Consider the following 15478-nt stretch of genomic DNA (forward strand, 5'->3'; position numbering starts at 1 on the left):
CTTGTTGGAGATTCCAGGTGAGTTCAGGAGGTGAGTTTGGACAGGGAGTGAAAGCTGAGCAGGTTACAGTGACAGACTGATGCTCCTTCAGGTCACCAACAGAGAGATTAATGCTGGGACTCCAAGGAGAATCTGTAAATTCACATTGATGTAGATTTTTAAAAACAAACACATTAAAATACTTCATTATTTCAAACAATATATATATATATATTTTTTCAAGCAATTTATTCAAAACTTTGCATTCAAATTTGTGAAAATGTCATTGAATTTGGTCTGAAATTACTGGAAGCCGAAATAACGTGGGAGTAAGATATACAGGATATGACAAATGAAACATTTTGAAACTTTTTTCCTTTTATCAATATAAAAAAAAGCACTAAAAACCCCTTCTGATGCTCATCGAATTGGTGTTATATTCTCTAACTGATCTCCCTTTAATTTGTACTCAGATGACTCATTTACACCCATGACACAGACGTAATTCAAGTTTCCAATGCAAAACCTTTTACAATGGAACCTTTACAACTAAAATGCCTTGAATGCAAAGCACTACCTGATTTCAGTGTCGACTAAGAACTTTATGAGGCATTCAAAATAACACTCTTACCTCTAACGTTTACCTGGAGAGGAGCAGCACACGCTGTTGCCCTGCTGTTACTGTTGTCAAGTCTTAAGAAGTAAAAGCCCTGAACATTTGTGTTTACATTAGAAAACAGGGTGGTGCAGTTGAATTGATTCAAGTCTCCAGTAATTTTTATTGGGTAGCCGTTAACTCCGTCTGAGGTCGCGTAGATATTCTTGTCACTTTTAATCCATACTCCTAAAGCTTCTCCTTTTATAGTAAATCCATTGTGTGTTTCAAAGCTACATGGGACATGCAAACAAGATCCACTGAGTGCCTCGTTCTGGACTGGTGTGGTAATCAAGAGGCCTGGGTTTACATTACCACAATCTGCCAAAACACCTGTAAACACAAACTAATGGTGAACATAACATGGAGCATAATCTTCCTGGAGAGAAGCTTTACTAAGCACTAATCAAAGTAAATGAATAAAAAAACAGCTCACCTGGAAGAAAGACGACACTCAGTAGCATACTGACTGTCATTATATTCTCAGATAAAGCTGCAATCAGTCTCGTCATTCTTCAAACTGGAAACATGAAGCACAAGTCTTGATAAAGCATTTAGTCTCCTTATATCAACATTATATTCTTTGAGAGAACTTTCATAAACTATTAAACAAATGCATTTTTTATTTAAATGTAGTTCAGAATGAAAAGTGACAAAAAGAGACTTTCTTACCAAATAAATCTTCTCTCAGTCAGCTGTTTGTTTAAAAGCTTCTGTCCTGTGCAGGCAAGCTGCAGCAGTAAGCCTTCATTCTTGTGTAAAAGAGGATGTCAGCTTGTTGTCGTCCACTTATGTACGGCCAAACAGTGATTGCAACTGTTTGAAGAGCGACTGAACATTCACGTGGGAAGTTTTTGTCACGGAACTGAATTATATTTTATGAATAAGATTGGCACTTTCGCAGCACGCAATGATATGGTTCCTTTCATTTACTTCTTGGTAACTAGTTACGAATGAAAAAAAAAAAAAAAACAATAGCAAAAACTTAAACGTAAATAAAATTTAGAATAACCAAACACGGTTGACGATGTAGAAGCAATAGTGATAGTTTGTGGAGTCATTTTAAGAGATGAAAGACATAACAAACAAAAAAAATCCCGTGTTGGATAAAAGACGGCGGGAGCAGCCGCTCTGTTTGCTTGCACTATGATTTGGAGGTGAGATATGTTTTTCGTAGTAAACACTTTTAACTGAATAAACGTAACCACATATAATAACGACCTTTACATATAATAATAAACATTTCCACATATCTTCGATGTCGACAGGAATCTCAAGCGGGGTTTGGGATTCCCCCCGCGCTTTCTGATTGGCTACCTGTCACATTCAACAGGCTGCATTCTCGCTCCCAGTCAGGGAAAAACCTCACAGGCTGCGATAATCGGGCCAAGACAATCAACTTGTTGAATATGCCCAATGTTAGATCGGAGCATGTTTAATGAAAAAAACAAAAGGCTTTAACGGGCTGGGAACACCAACATGCGGAGGCTTTATCTGACGGTCAGCCCCCTGCTGAAACCAGCAGCAGCAATGAACACGACTTTGACAGCAAAGTCTGAAAGGGGGAAGTTGTTGCTGTATGTGTGAGACATTTATTTGAAGCCTCGGTAGAGGAAGTAAGTCAACAATTAAATTCAGAAACACTTTATCTTTCCAAAAGCGCCATTAAACGTTACACAAACTCGCAATATACAAGTAACTCGAAAGAGTTGTTGCAGATTCTGAGCAGGAAAAATCTCCAGCAACAAAAGGAAAAATCTGACCGAAAGCTGTTACTGGACGACAGAGATGATATTTCACAGTAACATTGTCCTGGATGACATAATCAGTTGTTGGCAGATCTGTCTGCTGTTTATTTTGCATTGATTCAGTGAAAGCAACACCCAAAACATAGCTGATATTTTAATTTCCTTATTTTGAACAAAATAATTATTTAAATATTTGCCTGCATGGCTAAATCTTTGAAAGAATACATTACAAGTAAAGGAGTTATGTGATAAAGTAGGGAAGAAGAAATTCTCCACTGCTGATTGAAGTTTACATCTTTATTTTCACGATGCCTGTGCCTCCATCACTCTGCTTCTTTTGTGACCTGTAGACGGGAAACAACAGAGAAACAAACAGTGTTGATGCTATTTGGTTTTTTATACTGCAGTTAATACTTTCATATCACACTGGCAGCAACCAAGACACATTTACATGAAGCATGAATAATTTCAGGTTTAACTTTATATATTAGCTATGTGCATCAAAAAGAGAGGCATTAAGATACAGTGGTTAGCAATGTCAATATCTAAAGATGCAGTATGTAAATACATATTTATATAACCTTTTTACATAATTAATTAATGATAGTTGAAACCAGATATTTACACACATTGAATAATAAGACACAAACACTTGTTTTTCTCAGGTACTGAAATTAAATCCAAGCAAACCTTTCCTGTTTTAGCTTAGCTGGAATGGTCAGAATTATTATTATTTGCTAAATTCCAGATAACTTAGCGAGAGCGTTTTCTTTTTTGCAAGTTTCCCTGAATTATAAACTTTACACACATTCAGTCAGTGTCAGGGATAATCGTCTTTTAAGACGTGTGACTCGGATCAAACCATTTGGGTTTCCTTCCACTCACTCCTCATAGGTTAACTGATCACACCTGAAACGTTTTGATTTCTTGTTTGACATGATGGGAAAGTCTAAGCAATCAGCCCAAGACATCAGGAAGAGAGTCGAGCAGCTGCACAAGTCTGGTTAATCCTTGGGAAGATTTTACAGATCCTTGAAGGCGCCGCATTCATCTGTTCAAGCAATTTTATGCTAGTATTATAAGAATTGACATGATAGGAAAGTCCAACCACCATGCAACTCAGGAGACCAGTTCTTTGAACCTTAAAGGCAGAAAAAACTGAATTTTCACCAGAATATCAGCGGAGTTTTTGTGTTCTTGTGATATCAGAAATAAAAATGATCTAATAGATTAAAAGTCAATTTCTTTAAAAAAACAAAACAAAACATAAGAGTTGTGGCAGACATGATGGGAAGTCGATCAAACTTCATCAGCTAGAAGAAAGCCACCAAAAAAGCCAAAATGCCCTATTATAATAAAATGACAAAACTATGATGAAACTGTGTACAACAAAAAATGAGAATAATAATGAACTGACATAATGTAAAGACAAAAAAGTACATTTCTGTGATCGCACAACAGCTATTATTGCTGCTTCATTTCAATGTAAATATCCTCCGAACTGTCAGCAGTCTGCACTGAGGAGTTTCTCGGCCTGAACTTTTTGACCTTGCTCATGTCCTCGTAATGGAGTTCTTCAGTTTTATCAGGAGGCATTTGAACTGTAACATCCTCGTTGGGTTCAGCCTATGGAGAAAAAAAAAAACGTACACAAATATTTCACGTTATGCTGATGGTGTCAAATGTAACGTAACGTACAGGTTTAATCCCATTTACCGACCTGAGTCTGTTGGGGAGTCCGATGTCTGGACTTGAATACACTGGAAAGATATTACAGTGATAGAATAATTCTGGTGTTATGTATTAATTTATTTATTTTAACAGCCTGACTTTTTTTTTTTTTTTACTGACGCATGTCGTTGCATCTGTATATGTAAATGTGATGAAGAACTCTGCCCAGGGCACCACAGGCTGGGCACCTTCAACTACACCTGAGGAAGCCGCTTGTTTATACTCACCAAACTGAGAAAACCAAGGAGATGAGCCCAAAGCAAATGAGCAAAAGAACAACTGAAGCAAGAACTGTCTGCATCCCCGTTTCTTGGAAAGTGAAACACAATAACAAACACATGACAAATAAGGTATAGCAGTATACGACAGTGAAGGCTGTACAGTGAAATATAAAACACTCCATCTTTATGAAGGTTACAGTGATATGGAGAAGCAGAAAAAAACAGAAATGAAACTCAGATGTTACCTTTATTTTTCAAGTGAATCCATGATGATGTCTGATTGCCAAGAATATTTGCAGCCACACAAAAATAACTTTCTATATTTGTCATGTTGATCATCTGGAGATTGTAAATCTGATCCACAGACACTTTAACGTCTCCATATTTGCTGCTCCTGAACCAGGTGAATCTGGGTGGAGGTTTGGCTCTGCTGGAGCAGCTCAGCTCCACCCAGCTGCCTGATGACTCGATGGATGCTGAGGTGTTTCTAGGAGCATCTGTGGAAAATCAGACACACATGAACTTTATGGATCAGAAACAGCTGAACCATGACCTGCTGACAGGATCACTTACATGAAACAYTGAGAGTCACTTCTGTCTCTRCTGTCTTGTTTCCTCCAATCACAGGATATCTGGCAGAACATGTGATGTTGTATCCATCATGTGTGTCTGACAGAGTGATGATCTCCTGGATTTTAGTTGTAAAGGTTCCATCTGTGTTTTTCTCTGTTTGTCTGAGAGAGTCTTGTTGGAGATTCCAGGTGAGTTCAGGAGGTGAGTTTGGACAGGGAGTGAAAGCTGAGCAGGTTACAGTGACAGACTGATGCTCCTTCAGGTCAGAGGGAACATTAATGCTGGGACTCCAAGGAGAATCTGGGAATAACAATACATGCAATGACAATAAAAAAAGAGAAAAAAGAACTGATGAAAAGAGTTCGACAGTAAATGGATCCAAATATGATTTGCTGCAAATCTGCTGCATAGATTTATCAGCCCACAAGGTGGCTCCCAAGAGCTCTTATTCCTATATGTTAGAGTTACAAATACATAATAGCACAAATAAAAGCCTAAGTAGTTATAGTAGTAGTTTGATTGTATTGAACATAGTGTAATAAAAGAATAAACAAAGCTATATGCAAAGAAAAAAAAGGACAAATGCTATTGTTAATATAGTATTAAGTATATTTACACATTTTTATTTGTTAACTGCTTTATAATCTGTCTAATCTAATGTTGCTTTTGTATGAGCTGTGGTCAAATTTTACACACAGGTTCTTTGCAAATACACTAGACCAGGGGTGTCTGAACTCATTTTCATCTTGGGTCACATCAAAAATCCTAATTCTCTTAAAGGGCCGGTTGTGCCAGAATGTATTGATAAAACCAATTAAACAGTTAAAAAATAAATAGCTGTTCCTCCAGGATTTTGTGATTGTTTTAGTGTTGTTGATTTGTTTGGTTTTTTGCAGATTCTGTGGTGCCCATTAAGAAATGTTTGTAATAATTTTTTTTACAATATTTGCACTGATGTGTGATGTTAAATTTGACTTTTAATTACTTGCCGTATCATTTATGGACTATGACTTGACATCTAGTAAGGCTGAAACAGCAATGACTTAAACTCACTTTGAGAAATTATGCAGTAAAATCAGAAAAAAAAAAAGATTTATTTATTTTGTGTGAATCTTGCAGATTTGTGAAAAACTGGAAGGACTTATTGAAGTAATTTAGAGTCTAGAGGGCCACATTAAAAAATTACAGGGGGCTAGATGTGGCAACCGGGCCTTGAGTTTGACACCTGTGCACTAGACAATGACTTATATTTTTATTTATTTATTTTTCAGAAGAGCACTGAATGTGATTCTTCCCCTTTGTATCTATAGATGAACAAGCAATAGAGTTAGTCAGACCTGGAACTTGGTTAATACATACCTGTCATATAGAGCATGTCAGTTTTTTGTCAGTTTTTTTTTTTTTATCAGCAACTTTCCTGATCAGATCAGTAATTGTAGCCCTATGCAATTCTGCTGAAGCAATAAATGACTGTTTAACAATAATTAATCCTCTTCATCTCATGCTTATCTTCTTTATATTTATGATGTCATGATGAATTGCCATATCTGACTGATAACTCTAAGTCATAAATCACCACAATTAGGATTTAGAAATAGAATAAAATATTTAAAAGGAAGTTATCTTACCTTTAACTGTTATAGTGAGAGGATGAGCGCAGCTTGTTGCTCTGAACGGTCCGTTCTCAATCCTGAAGAAGTATATGTCTGCATGACTTGAGTTTAAATCAGGAAACAGAGTGGTGCAGTTTTTCTCTGACAAGTTTCCACTTAACTCCAATGGATAGGTGTTCACTGACTTACTGCTGTTGAAAATTACATCATTTGGATTAGAGTCAAAGTCTAAATTACGTTTCATCCAAACTCCATAGATACTAATGGCCTTGTTAAATTTAGGATGATTTGTAGTAAAACTACATGGGATCTCCAAACAAGATCCACTCAGAGCTTCAATGTTGTTTGGTGCCATGATATTGAGGGTCGCTGGTTTGTTATCACAGTAAAGAGCCAAAGCACCTGTAAAAAAAAAAAAAGAAAAAGATAAACATAATGTCAACGACAGTCATCTGTCAGCAGAGAAACTTCATTATCCCTCAACTCCAGTTGAGCTGCAGCATGTTAACATGTGGAGATGTGATTCGTGTGACGTCTCCAAATGGAAGGAAGGGAACAAACATCTCACCTGGAAGAAAGACGACACTCAGTAACATCCTGACGGTCAGCGTGTTTCCAGGAAGACCTGCCATTAGTCTCATAGTCCTCCTTCAATAAAAATAAAACAAATGCTAAGGCATTTGAACTGTACGTTACATTGTTTCACATCTGTCTTTACCCTCCTGTTGTGTTTGTTTCTGAGGTACAGCAATAGTGTTTGTGGTCAATTTGACCCGTGGAGTGTTTAATCATGCAATAGTGTCAGAAACAAAAAAAAAAACATTTTTGTATTTGATTATTAACTCCAATACTATCTAGTTCAATCAATATTTGTGCAATGATGTTTTTTTTTATTATTATTTCTCACAAATACAGGATCCACGACGACAACTTACGCATTTACGTCATTTGAACATAAAAAATTTAATGTAATGTACATTTTTTATGTCCACTTAAAAGAAACCTACTCACAAAAGAACTATAATTATCTATAAAATTGATCTTTTGAAAAAAAAAAAAAAAAAGTATATTACACTCTGACCAGTGATGTCAGTAACGCGTTACTTTGTAACTTTGTAACGTCGGACCACTTTTTTCAGTAACGAGTAATCTAACGCGTTGCTATTTCAAATCCAGTAGTCAGACTATAGTTACTTCTCGAAATCACTTACTATTTTGTTTTGTAATTACATTTTATTTCCTCTGGAGCGACCGCCGTTTCTATGCGACAATATCAGCAGCGACAGAAATGTAAACAAGGGAGGGAGAGGCGCATTTTATTGGTGGGAAAACAGGAACTACTTTGAGTTTCTGTCGCCAAGTCCTATTGTTATAAGCGGCTTTGGGCCTCTTCTGTTTCTAAAGTCGCTTGCAAATTTAATGAGTCGCGGGTTGCGCTTTTTTGGGCTCGTTTTTGAGCGTGAAGTTACTCATTTGGGCTTGGAAATAAACAGAGACCCATAATAAATCCCAGAATGTGTCCGTCATCCAGGTAGTTTTAGTCAGGCCTTCCAGGTCTATCCATTCCCGGATGATCCGACCCGCTGTGTCTTTGTTAATGTCAAGTCTGAATGACGTCGAGCTTCAGAAAACTGCAAGACTAATATGAACATGCAAAAAACGTGAAAACCGTCATGAATGAACGAGTACGTAAAGTTGCGCAACTAAACGCCATTATAACCATTAATATTAAGATAAGTGTCACAAATCTGTGCAGAAGGATATCTGAGTTGTGGAACCACATGAGGAGCGTTGTGAGCTGCGCTCTGACAACAAAGGCAGGGCCGTAACACACCTGGAGGCTGGGGCAGGGAGGGGGGCTTTAAAATCCTTCTTAGAGTTGTCCAGACAATAGTGGCACACACAAATGACTAACGTTTTTTTTTTGTACTGTTGTAACCATTAAAAATTAAAGTTTAAAATATGTTTAAACTTTAAAACGGGTCAATTTGACCCGCAAAATAACAGGAGGGTTAAAATTCAAACAGTAAAACCATCAGCATACCTTCCTGCCTGTGCAGATTTACTTAATCAACTTTTAAATATCGCCAAAAGACTTGTCTTCTTTTTAAGATGAAAGAATCTCAGTTTAAAATCTCAGTGTGGAAATCATAGCACCAACTTACCAAGGATCAGTTTTTCTCGCTGTTAATATTCTCGATTGAGCTGATCAGCATCAGATCCAATAGGCAACCTCTCTGAATGTGTATTGGAAAAAAACACATCGACTTGTTTTAATTTGTCCCCCCTTCACATCCTGACCTCAAGAAAGAGGAAGTTACCTTTTTAACATCTTGCTGCTGCCACAGTCTTACCTTATTAGGTGTGTTTAGTGCCACAGACTAACTTGACTGCTGAACAGTAGATTAAATATTCAGATATGCAAAGAGCAGAAGATGCTTTTGGAATGAATGTTTTCTACAAAACATTCACATTTATTAATCATTTATTATGTTCTCCAGGTGAAAACAGGTGTCGATTTTGCTCGTTTCCGTCTATCAGCTGCAGATGAGAATATGATATTTATTGCTGTATAGAAAATACTGGGACGATTCAGACAGCTTTGCTTGAGAGGTTTGTACAAAGTCTGACCATGTGAAAGATGAAGTGGGCTCTTATAAGCATTTTGGCGTCAAAATGTCTTGTCAAGATAGCATCTTGCGTCTGAATGTGTAAGTCTTCTGTGAACAAGAATAGCCTTTCAGTTCCTTTCTTTTTCAGTGGCAGCTTTAAAAAAAGGCACCTTTTCTTGGAAAGTATCATGTGAGTATTAGTACTAATGTTAATATTATTAGAACCATCATTAGTGGCTATACAGATTGGTAAACTACAGCAGAGTTTAGATGTATAGCTCTTGCTACAATTACGGCCTGGTCTGAGCAAAAACCAGGCTAGTTAGAAAGTATTGTGCAAGAAAACAGTGGCAGAGTGTACTTCTGCGTGTGCTGTGCCAAACTATGAGCTCACTATGAGTGAATTATTCACTTCTGTTTACTTTTTTGTGGCTGCAGAGTGGCGCAGTTAGTAGAGCTGTTGCCTTGCAGCAAGAAGGTTCTGGGTTCGATTCCCGGCCCCGGTCTTTCTGCATGGAGTTTGCATGTTCTCCCTGTGCGTGCGTGGGTTTTCTCCGGGTACTCCGGTTTCCTCCCACAGTCCAAAAGAACATGACTGTCAGGTTAATTAGTCTGTCTAAATTGCCCCTAGGTGTGAATGTGTGTGTGCATGGTTGTTTGTCCTGTGTGTCTCTGTGTTGCCCTGCGACAGACTGGCAACCTGTCCAGGGTGACCCCGCCTCTCGCCCGGAACATTAGCTGGAGATAGGCACCAGCAACCCTCCTGACCCCACTAAGGGACAAGGGTGTCAAGAAAATGGATGGATGTTTACTTTTTCCATAAGTCAAAAGCCACGGCATTTATAAAACAATGGTAGTCAGTCCCTACTCTTGGTCAGGTTCCCTCTGCGTGACATGTTGGGTTCTCTCGTTGAATGCCACTGCGCTCCCTAAGCGTCTGAAGCTGACGACCTAGGACCAAAGAGGACGAGTCTTTCTAACTTTTTGAAAGGCGTACAAAAAGTGCTACAACCCTGTTAATGTATCTGTTTTAAACAGTATTAATCTGGTTTCACCTTTAAAAGATCCTCTGGCTCTCTGAATACATGGTTTTATCTTCATTTCTGCTTCATTTGTAAAGAACAGAGAAGAGGATATCTTCATATGGTAGAATGGCATCATCCTTACTGATGTCATCATGACATCATCGCCTTATTCTTAATTGTGCGCAATACAAAATTAAAACGAAGATGGTAGGTGGAGGCTATAAGTTTACACACGCATGGATGTGTGATAGGTGGTGGTATGCGCCACCAAAGTTATTTGCAATCCATTAATATTGAGGAGAAAAAGCTTAAAAAAATAAGGACATATTTTCTGAAAAAAAGTTCTAGAATAAGAAGAAGCCGATGTCCCTTTAAGCTCCAGGATCATCACGCGGTTTTCTGGTTTTGAATGCTGCTGCCTCACTGCTGCGGCTGTAGTTCACCAAACAACTCACAGCTTCTACACGTCGCAGTGACTTCTGCATTAAAGTCGAAAGCCAACGTTGAGTCAACTTATTAACTGTTAAGATCTGATGCAATGCCTTGTTTGCGACACTGGCACAGCTAATCACATTTCCTGCAGAGCTCACCAGGTTGAGGTCCAGTCGGCGGCTGTTGTAGTCACCTGAAGTCTCTAAAACTGCATCTACCTCCACAGACAGCTTATTTATTACTTGTTGGTGAGTCACTAAGATGTGTTTAAATATAATCTGGAGCATTATTTTTATGTTCTGTCTTTCACCGTGAGACCTACTTTTGTTTTTTCCTCAATTTGCTTTTACTAAACTTTGAAGTGATCTCAGATCATCCATCCATCCATCCATCCATTTTCTTGCACCCTTTTTCCCTCAGTGGGGTCGGGAGGGGTGCTGGTGCCCATCTCCAGCCAACGTTTCGGGCGAGAGGCGGGGTACACCCTGGACAGGTCGCCAGTCTGTCGCAGGGCAGATCTCAGATCACTATCTCTTAATTTTTTTTTTTCCAGATTTCTTCTTTTGAATTTTTCTTTAGCAATACTTCTTGAACCTACTATAGTATTTTACTCAATCTCCTTAGATGGTTTCTCTACTTGATGCATGTCAATGATTTTTTTCTGCTTGACAAACACCTTTTCCTCACTCACAGGTTGTCTTTTGACGAGACTGTTTAAGAATTTAACAGCCATTTGCTGTGTCACTAATTGCAATTACTGATTGCATAACGTGTTGCAAGCTGAAATATGCATGCAGTAATTTTCCTGCAGGATACGTGTACCTATTTGTTCAGGTGACAATGCTTTATTTTTTACTGTGTATTTGAGAATTTAGATCTGTGAGATGATTTTGAGCAGTAAAATGATTCTAAATAAAAAATAAATTCACTCAGGTAAGAATTTACTCTTACATCTTGGTATTAAAAGCAAACTGAGTAAAAAAAAACAATAAGTCACTCATTTAAAATGAGTTCAGAGAACATGAAACACAAACCATTAAAAGAAAATGAAGATAATCTGTCATTTCCATGTTTATCTCACTGAACTCCCTTTTTGTAAATACTTCAAAAAGCTCATGCTATAATATATCATATGCACACGTATGATATTTGGTATGTTTAGCTTTATGTGAATGATATAAAATGATATGCTTTATTTTTGCGTAAATGCACATAATACCTTACAGGAGTATTCACACGTTTTTCAAGCAGAGCAAAATTAGAATCTGGAAGAATTAATTGAGCCCAATTCATTCAACCTGTTGCTAAACGTAGGGGTCTTTCTCTCACTGAAATGTAAAACTTTATCCCAGCTACAAGTCTTTTGCTGGAGCTTTGCTTCCTGATGTGTCCTATTACTGTTTTATCCGTCTTTCTAGCAAATCCTATTGTCCCAGCTGAAGACAGTAACCACAGTATGATCCTGCCACCATTTATGTGCGATGGAATCGCACAGACCTCAATGTAAGCTTATCCAAAGTGCAGGATAAAACTTTTCAAAATGTGAAATGTCTCCACAACGTACCCCTGACCTGCTGCCGGGTTTCTGTGTGTCCACTAACGCTGCTCTCTGACAAAAACCTCTGAGGCCTTAAAGCCGCAGTAGGTAACTTGTATAGACTTCTATAAACAGATTTCCTGGAAGTTTTTGTCTCTGCCATTAACAGAGCTGCAGCAAACCGGAAAACATGACCAACTCATACACAAGTGTGACTAGGGTCTTACTAAAGAAGCTTGTTTTGATTTTTTTTCTCATAGATTATCTGTCTCATGGCATGCTGTCAGGGCAAAATGATAGTTTTAACAAATATGTAAAAAAACAAACAAAAAAAAAACATACTTTTTTAAAAATTACTTACTGCAGATTTAACAGAATAACTCGATTTATATAAAGATTGAATTACACACAAATATCATGTTTGCTAGTTAGATGACTTCTAAGGGTAATCTTTTGCACTGGATTATATGTGGGGCTATTGGAGTAAAAAAAGGCTAAATTCACAGGCACGCCACACTTTTCAGATTTACATTAAATTCTGCATTTCCCTTTTATTCCTATTTCCCTCCCATGAACAACATTATGTTTATTTAGCACATAAAATCCCAGTGAATTTGTATGGGGTCTTTTTTTAGCAGATTTATGTGCTGTGAAAAGTGGTTTCATCTAAACTGCAGCTTATTTACAAGAATGAGGCATTTTTTCACAAGGCACTGGAGTTAAAACCTCCCCAGCTTCCTCAGCTCTGACGAGAAGGCCTCTCAGACCCGCGCTGAACGTGTCCCGTGGAAGAAATTCAAGACAAAAAAGCTGTTCTGTGTTCTGCCCCCCCCCCAAAAAGTTTCTTTATAAAAAAGATGTCAAAAAAAGCAAACGAGACCAAGTTGAGTGAGTGCAAAAAGTTAAACAAATTAAAAAAGGGGAACCTAGTTTAACATACAGCCATTGCAACAGTTGCTCTGACATTGCGGTTGAAAGAAGAAGCAGAGTATCCCATCACCATTTAATCATTAACTATATGAAGTGTGGTGCAGCGAAATGATGAAGCTAAAATAAAATTCCCCGCTTTGTTTGCTTAACATATCCTTTTAATAGTGATTAAAAAGGCTAGTCTTTAAATACTTTGTTGAAGTACAAAATATGGCGACTTCCTGTCGCAATGCCAGGCAAGGTGTAAAAGACACACAGCCCAAAAAAGAAAAGAAAAAAAAGCAAGAAAACAACAGCACAAAAATATCATAAAATATCACATAATAAATATGCAAAGTAAAGTAGCTTTAACAGATATCTCTAGCCAACTTTATTTTAAATAAAAAGCTACTTTTTCTTCACTTGAGCATAGATATCATCTGGACTGTCAGTGGTGTGCGTTGAGCACTTTCTTGACTTGGACACTCTCACATGTGCATAAACTGTCTCTTCCTGTTTGCCGTACTCTTCTGAGGTAGAGGAAGCTTCAGGCTTCCTCTTGAAGAAAGTCACTTCTCCGTACTGCAGTTCTTCATCAGCAGCAGTAGACGGTGTTTGTACCACAGCCTCCTCACCAGCTGGAGTCTGTGGAAAAAAAAAAAAAAACACAGTTCATGCTTAAACCGGCTCTGGCACAGATTGAAGATACATTGCAGTGCTAAACATTTACCCACCTGAGTCTGTTGAGGAGCTGACTGTTTGGACTTGAAACATCTGGAAGACATTGGAGAGCTGTCAGGATAAGTCTTTAAAGTCATTGTTGCCTTCAGTCATTGAACGGTATTTTAGTATTATAGTACAAAACTATAGTGGGAATCTAATATGACAATGTTCTTTTTTTTTCCTCACTTCAAATGTTTCTATTTGTGGCAGTCATATAAAATTCAAACCAGATGTCAACAGCAGTAACCCGAATGGTTCACACATAGAAGAAATGAAAGCACGAATGAAGTTATGGGTATGACACGTATTGAACCAGCTTACAGAATTATAATCAATAATTTGTGATGAAGCATTTCTTTGTAAGATTAACTTCAAGATGTTTCCTGTATGGAGAAACTAGTAACATACATTGCTCAGCTGTTTGACTCGCTCCTCTTTTTTTGAAAGTTCTTAGGATCAATTAAGAGTTTTTATATTATTTTATTTTATATTTTTAGAATTATTGTCTTGTATGTAATCCACATTTTTGTTTGCTTCAGATGTTTACAAGAATGCTCACGAGAAAAGCAAATGTATCCATTAATAATTAGGCTGTTTAGTACAAAGAAATATGTCTTCATTTAATTAAATTACACACAGCACTCTGCAATTTTAGACATCACACATGTTTAACCTCAAACCTCAAGATGCTTTTGGTGTGATGTACTGTAATGATTATAGGGATTTTTAAATAATTACATTTTCTTCAGAAGGGTTTGGGTTAGACAACACTAATGTATAACATATCAAGCAGTATGCAGTCACAGTGAGTGTGTAGTCTTAGTCAGTTTTTACCATTCTTCCTCCAAACACTGTGTGTGTGATGACCCCTAAAAGGTCAGCTATGGCCTTTTTCTGACAAGTCTGAGTTCCTTCTGTTTTTCACTGGCTTGTCCAAATCCCATGCAGCCTCAACGTTTTTTTCTTCAACTGTGGAATGGTGTGCAGCGTGTGTTCAAAGTCGTTGCAGCCCATGCATAATCTACAGGTACAGTTTTTCCTGGAAAAAAACTGTACCTGCCACTAACATTGATTTGCACATTGAAGCAGGAATGTTTTCAACATACTGACAGAAATGTTTCTGACTTTCTGTTGTTTTTTGCTCACCCTTGTCTTTTTCTGTCCAAATGATACTCAGTGTCATTCCTATTATGTAATTTGTGGAGGTCTGTAATTGGATGTTTTACTGTAAATATGTGGACGACTTGGGCTGTTGTTGACAAAGCCATTCATATCTATTAATCTTAACTAAGAACAGATTTGGTTTACTTCACTGAGATCAGATAACTTATATTTCTCTAATTTCTGATACTTACCTGACATAAAGAACGAGGCAGATGAGCACCAACAGCCCAATTGCCAGTGCAATTAACAGCCAGAAAAGATGTCCGTGCACTATACCTCAATAAAACAAATAGGAACATTTACACCAATCTTTAGGCATCAGATATTGAGAATGTTCCTTATATTTAGTGGTTTTAAAAATAACTACCTTTAATCCTAAGGCTCACTGATGATGTCTGATTTCCCAGATAATTTGTAGCCAAACAGTAATAATCTCCTCCCTCAGTGGCGTTGAAGCTGTAAACTGGTCCGAAAGACACATTAGTGGCTCCTTGTTCGTTGTTCCTGAACCAGATGAATCTGGGTGGAGGTTTGGCTCTGCTGGAGCAGCTCAGCT

The 15478-nt window shown here is 37.7% G+C and overlaps 2 protein-coding genes across 2 annotated transcripts in view; both read right to left on the reverse strand.

The window, feature by feature from the left end:
• The window catches only part of LOC103482498 (sialic acid-binding Ig-like lectin 13), an 11021-nt gene extending 2283 nt beyond the window's left edge, over positions 1-8738 (reverse strand). Inside the window, exons 1-5 of the mRNA XM_008438688.2 lie at positions 8686-8738; positions 7089-7168; positions 6536-6922; positions 4908-5207; positions 4820-4831 (exon numbers count right to left, since the gene is read on the reverse strand). Coding sequence (XP_008436910.1) covers positions 4820-4831; positions 4908-5207; positions 6536-6922; positions 7089-7161 — 772 coding nt within the window. The 5' untranslated portion in view covers positions 7162-7168; positions 8686-8738. The remainder of the gene's footprint in view (positions 1-4819; positions 4832-4907; positions 5208-6535; positions 6923-7088; positions 7169-8685) is intronic.
• A 4507-nt stretch (positions 8739-13245) lies between these two features.
• Positions 13246-15478, reverse strand: part of LOC103456539 (uncharacterized) — a 13256-nt gene continuing 11023 nt past the window's right edge. The window contains exons 4-7 of the mRNA XM_017301770.1: positions 15290-15476; positions 15114-15198; positions 13770-13809; positions 13246-13680 (exon numbers count right to left, since the gene is read on the reverse strand). Of these exons, the coding sequence (XP_017157259.1) occupies positions 13444-13680; positions 13770-13809; positions 15114-15198; positions 15290-15476 (549 nt within the window). The 3' untranslated portion in view covers positions 13246-13443. The remainder of the gene's footprint in view (positions 13681-13769; positions 13810-15113; positions 15199-15289; positions 15477-15478) is intronic.

Source organism: Poecilia reticulata, linkage group LG20, assembly GCF_000633615.1.
Source record: "Poecilia reticulata strain Guanapo linkage group LG20, Guppy_female_1.0+MT, whole genome shotgun sequence".
NCBI classification, from domain to species: Eukaryota; Metazoa; Chordata; class Actinopteri; order Cyprinodontiformes; family Poeciliidae; genus Poecilia; species Poecilia reticulata.